We start from the raw sequence: 12,500 nt of genomic DNA on the forward strand, positions 1-12,500 counted from the left end.
GTGGAGAATCCGGGTTCAATTCTCTCTTGTCATTAAAACTGCTTTAGTTTTGTCCAAATAAAAAAGACATGACCTTCAAAAAGTGGGGAAAGAGAGGAAGCTCCTGTGGCTCAGTGGTTTGAGTGTTGCTCCTCAACGTGGAGAATCCGGGTTCAATTCTCTCTTGTCATTAAAACTGCTTTAGTTTTGTCCAAATAAAAAAGACATGACCTTCAAAAAGAGGGGAAAGAGTGGAAGCTCCAGTGGCTCAGTGGTTTGAGTGTTGCTCCTCAACGTGGAGAATCCGGGTTCAATTCTCTATTGTCGGTAGAACTGCTTTAGTTTTGTCCAAATAAAAAAGACATGACCTTCAAAAAGTGGGGAAAGAGAGGAAGCTCCTGTGGCTCAGTGGTTTGAGTGTTGCTCCTCAACGTGGAGAATCCGGGTTCAATTCTCTATTGTCATTAAAACTGCTTTAGTTTTGTCCAAATAAAAAAGACATGACCTTCAAAAAGAGGGGAAAGAGTGGAAGCTCCAGTGGCTCAGTGGTTTGAGTGTTGCTCCTCAACGTGGAGAATCCGGATTCAATTCTCTCTTGTCATTAAAACTGCTTTAGTTTTGTCCAAATAAAAAAGACATGACCTTCAAAAAGTGGGGAAAGAGAGGAAGCTCCTGTGGCTCAGTGTTTTGAGTGTTGCTCCTCAACGTGGAGAATCCGGGTTCAATTCTCTCTTGTCATTAAAACTGCTTTAGTTTTGTCCAAATAAAAAAGACATGACCTTCAAAAAGAGGGGAAAGAGTGGAAGCTCCTGTGGCTCAGTGGTTTGTGTGTTGCTCCTCAACGTGGAGAATCCGGATTCAATTCTCTCTTGTCGGTAGAACTGCTTTAGTTTTGTCCAAATAAAAAAGACATGACCTTCAAAAAGTGGGGAAAGAGTGGAAGCTCCTGTGGCTCAGTGGTTTGAGTGTTGCTCCTCAACGTGGAGAATCCGGGTTCAATTCTCTCTTGTCATTAAAACTGCTTTAGTTTTGTCCAAATAAAAAAGACATGACCTTCAAAAAGTGGGGAAAGAGAGGAAGCTCCAGTGGCTCAGTGGTTTGTGTGTTGCTCCTCAACGTGGAGAATCCGGGTTCAATTCTCTCTTGTCATTAAAACTGCTTTAGTTTTGTCCAAATAAAAAAGACATGACCTTCAAAAAGAGGGGAAAGAGTGGAAGCTCCTGTGGCTCAGTGGTTTGAGTGTTGCTCCTCAACGTGGAGAATCCGGATTCAATTCTCTCTTGTCGGTAGAACTGCTTTAGTTTTGTCCAAATAAAAAAGACATGACCTTCAAAAAGTGGGGAAAGAGAGGAAGCTCCAGTGGCTCAGTGGTTTGTGTGTTGCTCCTCAACGTGGAGAATCCGGGTTCAATTCTCTCTTGTCGGTAGAACTGCTTTAGTTTTGTCCAAATAAAAAAGACATGACCTTCAAAAAGAGGGGAAAGAGTGGAAGCTCCTGTGGCTCAGTGGTTTGAGTGTTGCTCCTCAACGTGGAGAATCCGGGTTCAATTCTCTCTTGTCATTAAAACTGCTTTAGTTTTGTCCAAATAAAAAAGACATGACCTTCAAAAAGAGGGGAAAGAGTGGAAGCTCCTGTGGCTCAGTGGTTTGAGTGTTGCTCCTCAACGTGGAGAATCCGGATTCAAATCTCTCTTGTCGGTAGAACTGCTTTAGTTTTGTCCAAATAAAAAAGACATGACCTTCAAAAAGTGGGGAAAGAGAGGAAGCTCCTGTGGCTCAGTGGTTTGAGTGTTGCTCCTCAACGTGGAGAATCCGGGTTCAATTCTCTCTTGTCATTAAAACTGCTTTAGTTTTGTCCAAATAAAAAAGACATGACCTTCAAAAAGAGGGGAAAGAGTGGAAGCTCCAGTGGCTCAGTGGTTTGAGTGTTGCTCCTCAACGTGGAGAATCCGGATTCAATTCTCTCTTGTCATTAAAACTGCTTTAGTTTTGTCCAAATAAAAAAGACATGACCTTCAAAAAGAGGGGAAAGAGTGGAAGCTCCTGTGGCTCAGTGGTTTGAGTGTTGCTCCTCAACGTGGAGAATCCGGGTTCAATTCTCTCTTGTCATTAAAACTGCTTTAGTTTTGTCCAAATAAAAAAGACATGACCTTCAAAAAGAGGGGAAAGAGAGGAAGCTCCTGTGGCTCAGTGGTTTGAGTGTTGCTCCTCAACGTGGAGAATCCGGATTCAATTCTCTCTTGTCATTAAAACTGCTTTAGTTTTGTCCAAATAAAAAAGACATGACCTTCAAAAAGTGGGGAAAGAGAGGAAGCTCCTGTGGCTCAGTGGTTTGGGCGTTGCTCCTCAACGTGGAGAATCCGGGTTCAATTCTCTCTTGTCATTAAAACTGCTTTAGTTTTGTCCAAATAAAAAAGACATGACCTTCAAAAAGAGGGGAAAGAGAGGAAGCTCCTGTGGCTCAGTGGTTTGAGTGTTGCTCCTCAACGTGGAGAATCCGGATTCAATTCTCTCTTGTCATTAAAACTGCTTTAGTTTTGTCCAAATAAAAAAGACATGACCTTCAAAAAGAGGGGAAAGAGTGGAAGCTCCTGTGGCTCAGTGGTTTGAGTGTTGCTACTCAACGTGGAGAATCCGGGTTCAAATCTCTCTTGTCGGTAAAACTGCTTTAGTTTTGTCCAAATAAAAAAGACATGACCTTCAAAAAGAGGGGAAAGAGTGGAAGCTCCAGTGGCTCAGTGGTTTGGGCGTTGCTCCTCAACGTGGAGAATCCGGATTCAATTCTCTCTTGTCGGTAAAACTGCTTTAGTTTTGTCCAAATAAAAAAGACATGACCTTCAAAAAGAGGGGAAAGAGTGGAAGCTCCAGTGGCTCAGTGGTTTGAGTGTTGCTCCTCAACGTGGAGAATCCGGATTCAATTCTCTCTTGTCGGTAAAACTGCTTTAGTTTTGTCCAAATAAAAAAGACATGACCTTCAAAAAGAGGGGAAAGAGTGGAAGCTCCTGTGGCTCAGTGGTTTGAGTGTTGCTCCTCAACGTGGAGAATCCGGATTCAATTCTCTCTTGTCATTAAAACTGCTTTAGTTTTGTCCAAATAAAAAAGACATGACCTTCAAAAAGAGGGGAAAGAGTGGAAGCTCCAGTGGCTCAGTGGTTTGAGTGTTGCTCCTCAACGTGGAGAATCCGGGTTCAATTCTCTCTTGTCGGTAGAACTGCTTTAGTTTTGTCCAAATAAAAAAGACATGACCTTCAAAAAGAGGGGAAAGAGTGGAAGCTCCAGTGGCTCAGTGGTTTGAGTGTTGCTCCTCAACGTGGAGAATCCGGGTTCAATTCTCTCTTGTCATTAAAACTGCTTTAGTTTTGTCCAAATAAAAAAGACATGACCTTCAAAAAGTGGGGAAAGAGTGGAAGCTCCAGTGGCTCAGTGGTTTGAGTGTTGCTCCTCAACGTGGAGAATCCGGGTTCAATTCTCTCTTGTCGGTAAAACTGCTTTAGTTTTGTCCAAATAAAAAAGACATGACCTTCAAAAAGAGGGGAAAGAGTGGAAGCTCCAGTGGCTCAGTGGTTTGAGTGTTGCTCCTCAACGTGGAGAATCCGGGTTCAATTCTCTCTTGTCATTAAAACTGCTTTAGTTTTGTCCAAATAAAAAAGACATGACCTTCAAAAAGTGGGGAAAGAGTGGAAGCTCCAGTGGCTCAGTGGTTTGAGTGTTGCTCCTCAACGTGGAGAATCCGGGTTCAATTCTCTCTTGTCGGTAAAACTGCTTTAGTTTTGTCCAAATAAAAAAGACATGACCTTCAAAAAGAGGGGAAAGAGTGGAAGCTCCTGTGGCTCAGTGGTTTGGGCGTTGCTACTCAACGTGGAGAATCCGGATTCAATTCTCTCTTGTCGGTAAAACTGCTTTAGTTTTGTCCAAATAAAAAAGACATGACCTTCAAAAAGAGGGGAAAGAGTGGAAGCTCCTGTGGCTCAGTGGTTTGAGTGTTGCTCCTCAACGTGGAGAATCCGGATTCAATTCTCTCTTGTCATTAAAACTGCTTTAGTTTTGTCCAAATAAAAAAGACATGACCTTCAAAAAGAGGGGAAAGAGTGGAAGCTCCAGTGGCTCAGTGGTTTGAGTGTTGCTCCTCAACGTGGAGAATCCGGGTTCAATTCTCTCTTGTCATTAAAACTGCTTTAGTTTTGTCCAAATAAAAAAGACATGACCTTCAAAAAGAGGGGAAAGAGTGGAAGCTCCAGTGGCTCAGTGGTTTGAGTGTTGCTCCTCAACGTGGAGAATCCGGGTTCAATTCTCTCTTGTCATTAAAACTGCTTTAGTTTTGTCCAAATAAAAAAGACATGACCTTCAAAAAGTGGGGAAAGAGTGGAAGCTCCAGTGGCTCAGTGGTTTGAGTGTTGCTCCTCAACGTGGAGAATCCGGGTTCAATTCTCTCTTGTCGGTAAAACTGCTTTAGTTTTGTCCAAATAAAAAAGACATGACCTTCAAAAAGAGGGGAAAGAGTGGAAGCTCCTGTGGCTCAGTGGTTTGGGCGTTGCTACTCAACGTGGAGAATCCGGATTCAATTCTCTCTTGTCGGTAAAACTGCTTTAGTTTTGTCCAAATAAAAAAGACATGACCTTCAAAAAGAGGGGAAAGAGTGGAAGCTCCTGTGGCTCAGTGGTTTGAGTGTTGCTACTCAACGTGGAGAATCCGGGTTCAATTCTCTCTTGTCATTAAAACTGCTTTAGTTTTGTCCAAATAAAAAAGACATGACCTTCAAAAAGTGGGGAAAGAGTGGAAGCTCCAGTGGCTCAGTGGTTTGAGTGTTGCTCCTCAACGTGGAGAATCCGGGTTCAATTCTCTCTTGTCGGTAAAACTGCTTTAGTTTTGTCCAAATAAAAAAGACATGACCTTCAAAAAGAGGGGAAAGAGTGGAAGCTCCTGTGGCTCAGTGGTTTGGGCGTTGCTACTCAACGTGGAGAATCCGGATTCAATTCTCTCTTGTCGGTAAAACTGCTTTAGTTTTGTCCAAATAAAAAAGACATGACCTTCAAAAAGAGGGGAAAGAGTGGAAGCTCCTGTGGCTCAGTGGTTTGAGTGTTGCTCCTCAACGTGGAGAATCCGGGTTCAATTCTCTCTTGTCATTAAAACTGCTTTAGTTTTGTCCAAATAAAAAAGACATGACCTTCAAAAAGTGGGGAAAGAGAGGAAGCTCCTGTGGCTCAGTGGTTTGAGTGTTGCTCCTCAACGTGGAGAATCCGGATTCAAATCTCTCTTGTCGGTAAAACTGCTTTAGTTTTGTCCAAATAAAAAAGACATGACCTTCAAAAAGAGGGGAAAGAGTGGAAGCTCCAGTGGCTCAGTGGTTTGAGTGTTGCTCCTCAACGTGGAGAATCCGGGTTCAAATCTCTCTTGTCGGTAGAACTGCTTTAGTTTTGTCCAAATAAAAAAGACATGACCTTCAAAAAGAGGGGAAAGAGTGGAAGCTCCTGTGGCTCAGTGGTTTGAGTGTTGCTCCTCAACGTGGAGAATCCGGATTCAATTCTCTCTTGTCGGTAAAACTGCTTTAGTTTTGTCCAAATAAAAAAGACATGACCTTCAAAAAGAGGGGAAAGAGTGGAAGCTCCTGTGGCTCAGTGGTTTGAGTGTTGCTCCTCAACGTGGAGAATCCGGATTCAATTCTCTCTTGTCGGTAAAACTGCTTTAGTTTTGTCCAAATAAAAAAGACATGACCTTCAAAAAGAGGGGAAAGAGTGGAAGCTCCAGTGGCTCAGTGGTTTGAGTGTTGCTCCTCAACGTGGAGAATCCGGATTCAATTCTCTCTTGTCGGTAAAACTGCTTTAGTTTTGTCCAAATAAAAAAGACATGACCTTCAAAAAGAGGGGAAAGAGTGGAAGCTCCTGTGGCTCAGTGGTTTGAGTGTTGCTCCTCAACGTGGAGAATCCGGATTCAATTCTCTCTTGTCGGTAGAACTGCTTTAGTTTTGTCCAAATAAAAAAGACATGACCTTCAAAAAGAAGGGAAGAGTGGAAGCTCCAGTGGCTCAGTGGTTTGGGCGTTGCTCCTCAACGTGGAGAATCCGGGTTCAATTCTCTCTTGTCATTAAAACTGCTTTAGTTTTGTCCAAATAAAAAAGACATGACCTTCAAAAAGAAGGGAAGAGTGGAAGCTCCAGTGGCTCAGTGGTTTGAGTGTTGCTCCATCATGTGGAGAATCTGAGTTCGAATCCCACTCTTTGTTAAAATGCTTTAGTTTCACTGGTTTTGTCCAAATATAAAAGACATGCCCCCAAAAAAAAGAAGCGTTCATGTGGAAGTTCCAGTGGCTCAGTTGGTTGAGCTTGTTCTCCCCGGTTGGGAGGATCCCGGTTCGAAACCGGCCTGGACACTGAAGTGTGGTTGCGTTGTGGAACGGTCCTCCTGATCATGAGCCGAGACAGGTGTCGGAAGCGATCGGATCAGACAGGAGGTGCCCAGACGGTCGGAAACGAAGGGGGGAGGTAATATCCACACTCCTCCCCCTGGGGATTTCTGGGAAGATAACCAGCAGCGGTTATCTTTTACGTCAAATGTGTACTTATAAAAAATCCAGTTCTGAGACTAAGTCAACAATTTTACAGCTGGTTTTCCTGGATAACCAGCTGCTCCACCAAGATCCTGACTAGGGCTGCTCCTAGTTCCTCCATCCTCTTGTCCCCTCCACCAATCGCTCCATTTGTTGATTTCATGGAGATCTGACCAGGATTCGAACCGGGAACCTCTGAACCATGAGGCAGCGCTCATACCTGTGAGCCACAGATCTCTTGGCTTTCACTTGCTGGAACTCATATATCACTGTTGTGACCCCGCGATTCTACAATAAACCAGTTAAAGTCAGATTTGAACCCGTGTCTCTATCGCAGCCTCGCACACAGAGACCGTGTGTTTAACCACTCACCCATCATGACCCGCCTCTCACCGGTGAATATAACCAGCAGTGGTGGATCTGAACACAGGCCATCATGATGAAAACACAACTCCTCATCTCCTGATTCACTGATCAGTGTGTGGAGCTTTTATTGTTTGCTTGAGTAAATGATGAAACATAAGCAAAGGTGGGGTTTGAACCAAGGCTTTCCTGCACGAAACAGACGATTATCTACCGAGACTGATGGTGTGATCACAATCAGAGCTCGCTTTCTCTCATTTATAGTGAAGACTGACTCAAGGTTAAAGGGTGAGATGTTTCCTCACACAGAGACCAACATCAGATCATGTCTCCTTTCAATTCCCACTGATTCAATCACGCATGACACACACAGGTCACATGATTCCATTTATTCTGCACACACACTTTATATTCACAGACTGAACGTGCGGCGTATAAATCATCATATTTCTGAAGGTTTGATGGCATCATCATCATCACTAGAACGAGACTGCAGGATTTTGGCCCAACGTCCTTGTGAAACTCAAACAATGAATCTGACATTTCCATTACATTTATAAAGCTTCTCTTTTGGCAGTACGATTCAGTACAAAACAATATGATCTTGCTAGTAAATAATAATAATAAAAAAAAAAAATCTACAAGCTTGACCCATAATTCTCCCCGTACATTCAAAAGCGGCGGATAAATAATCTGACTGAAGTTCAAGTAGTGAATAATAGATCAAATCAACATTTGCTCCAGAATATTGATGTCCTGATTCATGACGTTACAGTTTTCTCTGCAAGTATAAATATGATCATAAGTATATCTGAGTGTTTTCCGGGATGAAGGCAGAACCGGATGGCACTAAACTACACACTTCTGCGATGTTCGTTTCTCTACGTCACGCGTGTTCGTCCGCGTCCGAGCCGGTGCCGTTATCGGACGGGTCCAAGAGTTCTTGGCGGCGGCGCATTATGGCAGCGAACTGAGCGCGCTCCGCGGCGTCCTGTAAAAGGTCAGAGGTCAGAGGTCAGAGGTTGTTGCCCTCATCGAAGGACTCCACGCCAGAATCACTCGCTGCCAGTTTCTCCTGCCGCCTCCTCATGATCTCCTGCAACTCCGAGCCCGAGCTCCTCTACACACACACACAGAGAGAGAGAGAGAGAGAGAGACAGCAGTGAGAGACACACACACGTCACAACACACACTCATTTAAACAAGCTCATACCTCAAAACACCTGCAGCGTGATGGAGAGAGAGAGAGAGAGAGAGAGAGAGAGAGAGGAAGGGCAGAAATGAGTGAGTGACGATGAAGGTTCAGCATTTAAACTAAGGGATTCTGGGAAAAGCGTCTGTTCCTGAAACTACGACAGAATCTATTTAAATCTCGGTAACGCTTTACAGTACGCTTCATTCGTTAACTACAGTCGCCAACATCTGAAGAGGATCAAACAAGTTCATAGAGACAAGTTCAAGCTAGAGTTCAGAAGTCGTGTGTAACTCTGATGAAAGGTTTGGATCCACTGCACATGTTGACTACTGTACACTAGTTAGCATGAACTAGTAATTTAACTGCAGTTCTACAGCATTTATTAATCTTTGTTTAAGTATTTGTTAATTTCAACATATACTAACACTTTATTAAAATCTTGTTAACATTAGTTAATGCACTGTGAACTAACATGACCAAACAATGAACAGCTTTATTTTTATTCACTAACATTAACAAAGATTCATAAATACAGTAACAAATGTGTTGCTCATGGTTAGATCATGTTAGTGAAGACATTAATGTTAACTAATGAACCTTACTGTAAAGTGTTACCGTTATCTCGTTGACAATGAACAGCAGATGTGCTGAAAGGGGAACACACACAGTCTCAGCGGCTCGAGTTCAACTAGTCGAGGTGTGAGTGACTGAGTATCTGCTGCATGGCACCAGTAAACTCTAACTCTATGTAGAAACTAATGATTGATGGACAAATGACTGGAGTAAGACAGCAGATTGACTGAATTACACAAGTAAACTCACGTCTTTTCCAAAAGACTTAAAAAAAAGAAAATTAGGCAATATTCAGTTGAACACACTTTGGGATGAGAATAAAGAGCTGCTTTACAGCTGAAATTCAATTTGATAATTCAAAATAATTTCAAAATTATGAATTGATCAACACTTTTTTTGTTTTTGAAATGCAATTTATATTGTATAAAGTGCTATAGAAATAAATCTGACTTGAGTATTTATTTATTGCTTCTATAATTTCAAATGCAGTTTCAGAAGGTCAGTTGCATGTAAAAATCCATATGTTATTGAGGATTATTGAGTATCATATTTCAATGCGAACATATTTTCAAAGTTAGTTATGTGAAGTTAACCCTCTGGTGCTCTTCGGTCAAATGTTTTTCGTTTAGTTTTTTTTTATCATGATCTGAACAGGTTTAATGATCCTGTAAACAATATTCACACTTGAGCTCCTCGCGGTCAGAGATGATGAACGAGACGAATCTCCTCTAGTGGAAGCGTGAGGAACTGCAGCCGAACAACATCTCACTGAAGATCAGTTATCAGACATCATACTCACATCTGGACACGACTCGCTTACATTTAGGTTTGATTTTCTCACAGTTTTAGAGTAAAATGTGATTTTGAAAATATACAGTACCAGTCAAAAGTTTGGAAACATTACTATTTTTAATGCTTTTGAAAGAAGTCTCTTATGCTCATCAAGCCTGCAGTTAAAAACAAAACAAAAAACAAAAAAATTATCATATTAGAATGATTTCTGAAGGATCATAAGACACCAAAGACTGGAGTACTTGCTGATGAAAATTCAGCTTTGCATCACAAAAATAAATTACATTTTAAAGTATATTAAAAAAGAGAACCATTATTTTAAATTGTAATAATATTTCATAATATTACTGTTTTTTTTTGTTTTGTTTTTTTTTAACTGCAGGCTTGATGAGCATAAGAGACTTCTTTCAAAAGCATTAAAAATAGTAATGTTTCCAAACTTTTGACTGGTACTGTACATTTCATATAAAATTTAAAATAGTATTTTTGTGCATTTTTCATAACAATACACGTAAAATTCTGTTAAAAAAGTTCCCTTTTTTAAACTTTCTTCACTTCATCAATAATCTGCCAAGTGTCGTGTTTATAAAGAGATCAAACTTCAGTCTGTCGCTCTAAAGCGTTCTAGATTTACCAGTTTAAGTTGGAAATGTAATTTTCAGGTCTATGCTCAAAGAGTGAATAAATGGATTATAAATATGCCGTAAATATAATTTAGTACCATAAAATCCCCTAAAAATACAAAATATTAAATAAAAAACATTATTGAACTAAAATATAGTACATTAATTTCATTGACAAAAAAAGAAAATAATTCTGTCATTTTTGACGACAGGCGAAGAGCACCAGACGTACGTGTTCTTACTGAGTTAGGGTTTCTGAATGTCCAGAATGTGCCGTTTTTAAAGTGTTTCTTCTTGGTTCTGTGAATGCAACGGGAACAGTAACATTGTATCATTCTTCAAACATTATGGAACGTTACTTTTGAATCTGAACGTTCTGAAACAAATAGTAACATTTAAAAAACCGTTAGACGAACGTTCCATGAAGAATGTATCAATAATGTTTTTGTGCTTATAGCCTCACTATGATCAACTAAAGTACCTTCAGAGGAACGTGGACGAGTGAAGATCACGGGAGGCTCAGAAGAAAACCTGCAGACAGTAAAAACACCACAGAAAAACCAGAGCGACACTCGCCAGCGTTGAGCAGAACCAGTTTAGCTAACCAGCGGATCGATGGGGTCGACGTCAGGAACTCTGTTACTCTGAGGAATGGTTGTGATGCGTGCGATGATGACAGACAGGGTTCCCACACCTCGGTAACTTTCCAGATCCAATACCCTCAAATCACGGATTAATGTGGACACATTTCAAGTGAGAGCAAGGTTACATCGTGTTTCGTTTAGTTACAACTATGCAGAAATCTTTTTTTGCATTATTTTTGGCCACATGACAGAGATCTGATATTCTATTTGTCGTATTTCTGTTTTGCATAAACTGAGGAATATACGGTACATCTTCTACTGTTCTACTGCGTGAACGTCATGGCAATGTACAACACAAAGTACATCGCGCTGGAAACACCTAACGTCGGTACGCATAACTGGCGTAAATCAAGCAAGCTAGTGCGCATAGGCCACGAAGTGTTGGCGAAGTAACACATTAGTGTTACTATGTGTTACTTCGCCAACACTTTTGTAGATGTACCGCTAATAGCTCCGCTAATGTGTTACTTCGCCAACACTTCGTGGCCTATGTGCTTGATTTACGCTAGTTGCGCGTATGCAATCATATGCAATTTTTCCAGAAAACTTCTCGCACAGAATAAATTCCAGCACTTTCGAGGATCTGGATCTGCGTGAGTTTATTCTCAAAAATTTGAATGTTTTTTTCAGATGGCCAAACTCTGCAGGATCCGAGGGCCCGTGGGAACCCCGCGCAGAAACATCAGCAGAGGTGAAGGGAGAGAGGGATGAGGAGAGAGGAGAGGAGGGTGAATAAAGAGGCTAATCACCTCGAGAGCCGCTTTCTGGACGGTGATCTGACTGAAGACTCGCGCGCCGTCGTCAGGACACACAGTCTTCAGCTCCTCCTTATTCAGAGAGAACAGCTGAGCGCCCGTCAGCACTCCCAGACTGTTGATCGTCCTGCAGACCATGAGGACAGTCAGTGTGTGTGTGTGTGTGTGTGTGTGTGTGTGTGTGTGTGTGTGTGTGTGTGTGTGTGAGTGAGTGAGTGAGTGAGTGAGTGTGTGTGTGTGAGTGAGTGAGTAAGTGTGTGTGTGTGTGAGTGAGTGAGTGAGTGAGTGAGTGAGTGAGTGAGTGAGTGAGTGAGTGAGTGAGTGTGTGAGTGTGAGTGGGAGTGAGTGTGTGTGTGTGTTAACTCACACAGCGCTGAAGCCCTTGAGCTGTAGCCAGGCCGTCACCTCCTCCGGCGTGGAGTCGTACGTGATGTTGAGCGCCGGGAGACTTGAGGATCGAGACGGAGCCGAGAGTTTCTTCTGAGCGCTTCGACCCAGAGTCAGTCTGTGCATCAACTCGTCCTGAACCTCCTCCATGTTCGACTTACGCCCTGAGGAACACAACCATGAGGAGAGTGAGTGAGTGAGTGTGTGTGTGTGTGTGTGTGTGTGTGTGTGTGTGTGTGTGTGTGTGAGTGTGAGAGAGTGTGTGTGTGTGTGTGTGTGTGTGAGAGAGTGTGTGTGTACGGTTGGCCGGCGCGGGTCTCTCTCTCTGATGGTCTCTCATCGTCACGCTGTCGCTCTCGCTAGCGTTGGGGGCGTGTCCTCCGCTGTCAGTGGGTGGAGCCAGTGGAGGAGGCGTGGCTGCGGGGGGCAGAGGGGCGGGGGGCAGAGGAGGGGGCGTCGGCGTGGGCGGGGCTTCAGTCACCAACGGCTTCGGCACATAATCTGATCTCTGCTTCTGTACGAGAGACACACAAACACACTCAGACAACAGTCACACCATCAAGACCCCATGAAACCAGACACCTGATGATGCACTTCCTGTTCAGACAGGAAATCAACTTTCACTCTGCATTTGACTGATCAAAATA

The 12,500-nt window shown here is 42.6% G+C and overlaps 1 protein-coding gene across 21 annotated transcripts in view; it reads right to left on the minus strand.

The window, feature by feature from the left end:
- Positions 1-7,760: 7,760 nt before the first annotated feature.
- eps8a (EGFR pathway substrate 8a, signaling adaptor) overlaps positions 7,761-12,500 on the minus strand; it is a 49,110-nt gene continuing 44,370 nt past the window's right edge. For 8 of the 21 annotated variants that reach the window (XM_079870182.1, XM_079870178.1, XM_079870172.1 and 5 more), the window contains 4 exons: positions 12,154-12,367; positions 11,834-12,017; positions 11,461-11,593; positions 7,761-7,875 (listed from right to left, as the gene is read on the minus strand). In XM_079870182.1, the coding sequence (XP_079726308.1) occupies positions 7,771-7,875; positions 11,461-11,593; positions 11,834-12,017; positions 12,154-12,367 (636 nt within the window). In that variant the 3' untranslated portion in view covers positions 7,761-7,770. Of the gene's footprint in view, positions 8,005-8,676; positions 8,727-10,290; positions 10,368-10,540; positions 10,599-11,460; positions 11,594-11,833; positions 12,018-12,153; positions 12,368-12,500 lie in introns of those variants that run through there. The other 13 variants (XM_079870173.1, XM_079870184.1, XM_079870170.1 and 10 more) reach the window with 4 other exon arrangements.

Source organism: Squalius cephalus, assembly GCF_949319135.1.
Source record: "Squalius cephalus genome assembly, chromosome: 4".
Taxonomy (NCBI): domain Eukaryota; kingdom Metazoa; phylum Chordata; class Actinopteri; order Cypriniformes; family Leuciscidae; genus Squalius; species Squalius cephalus.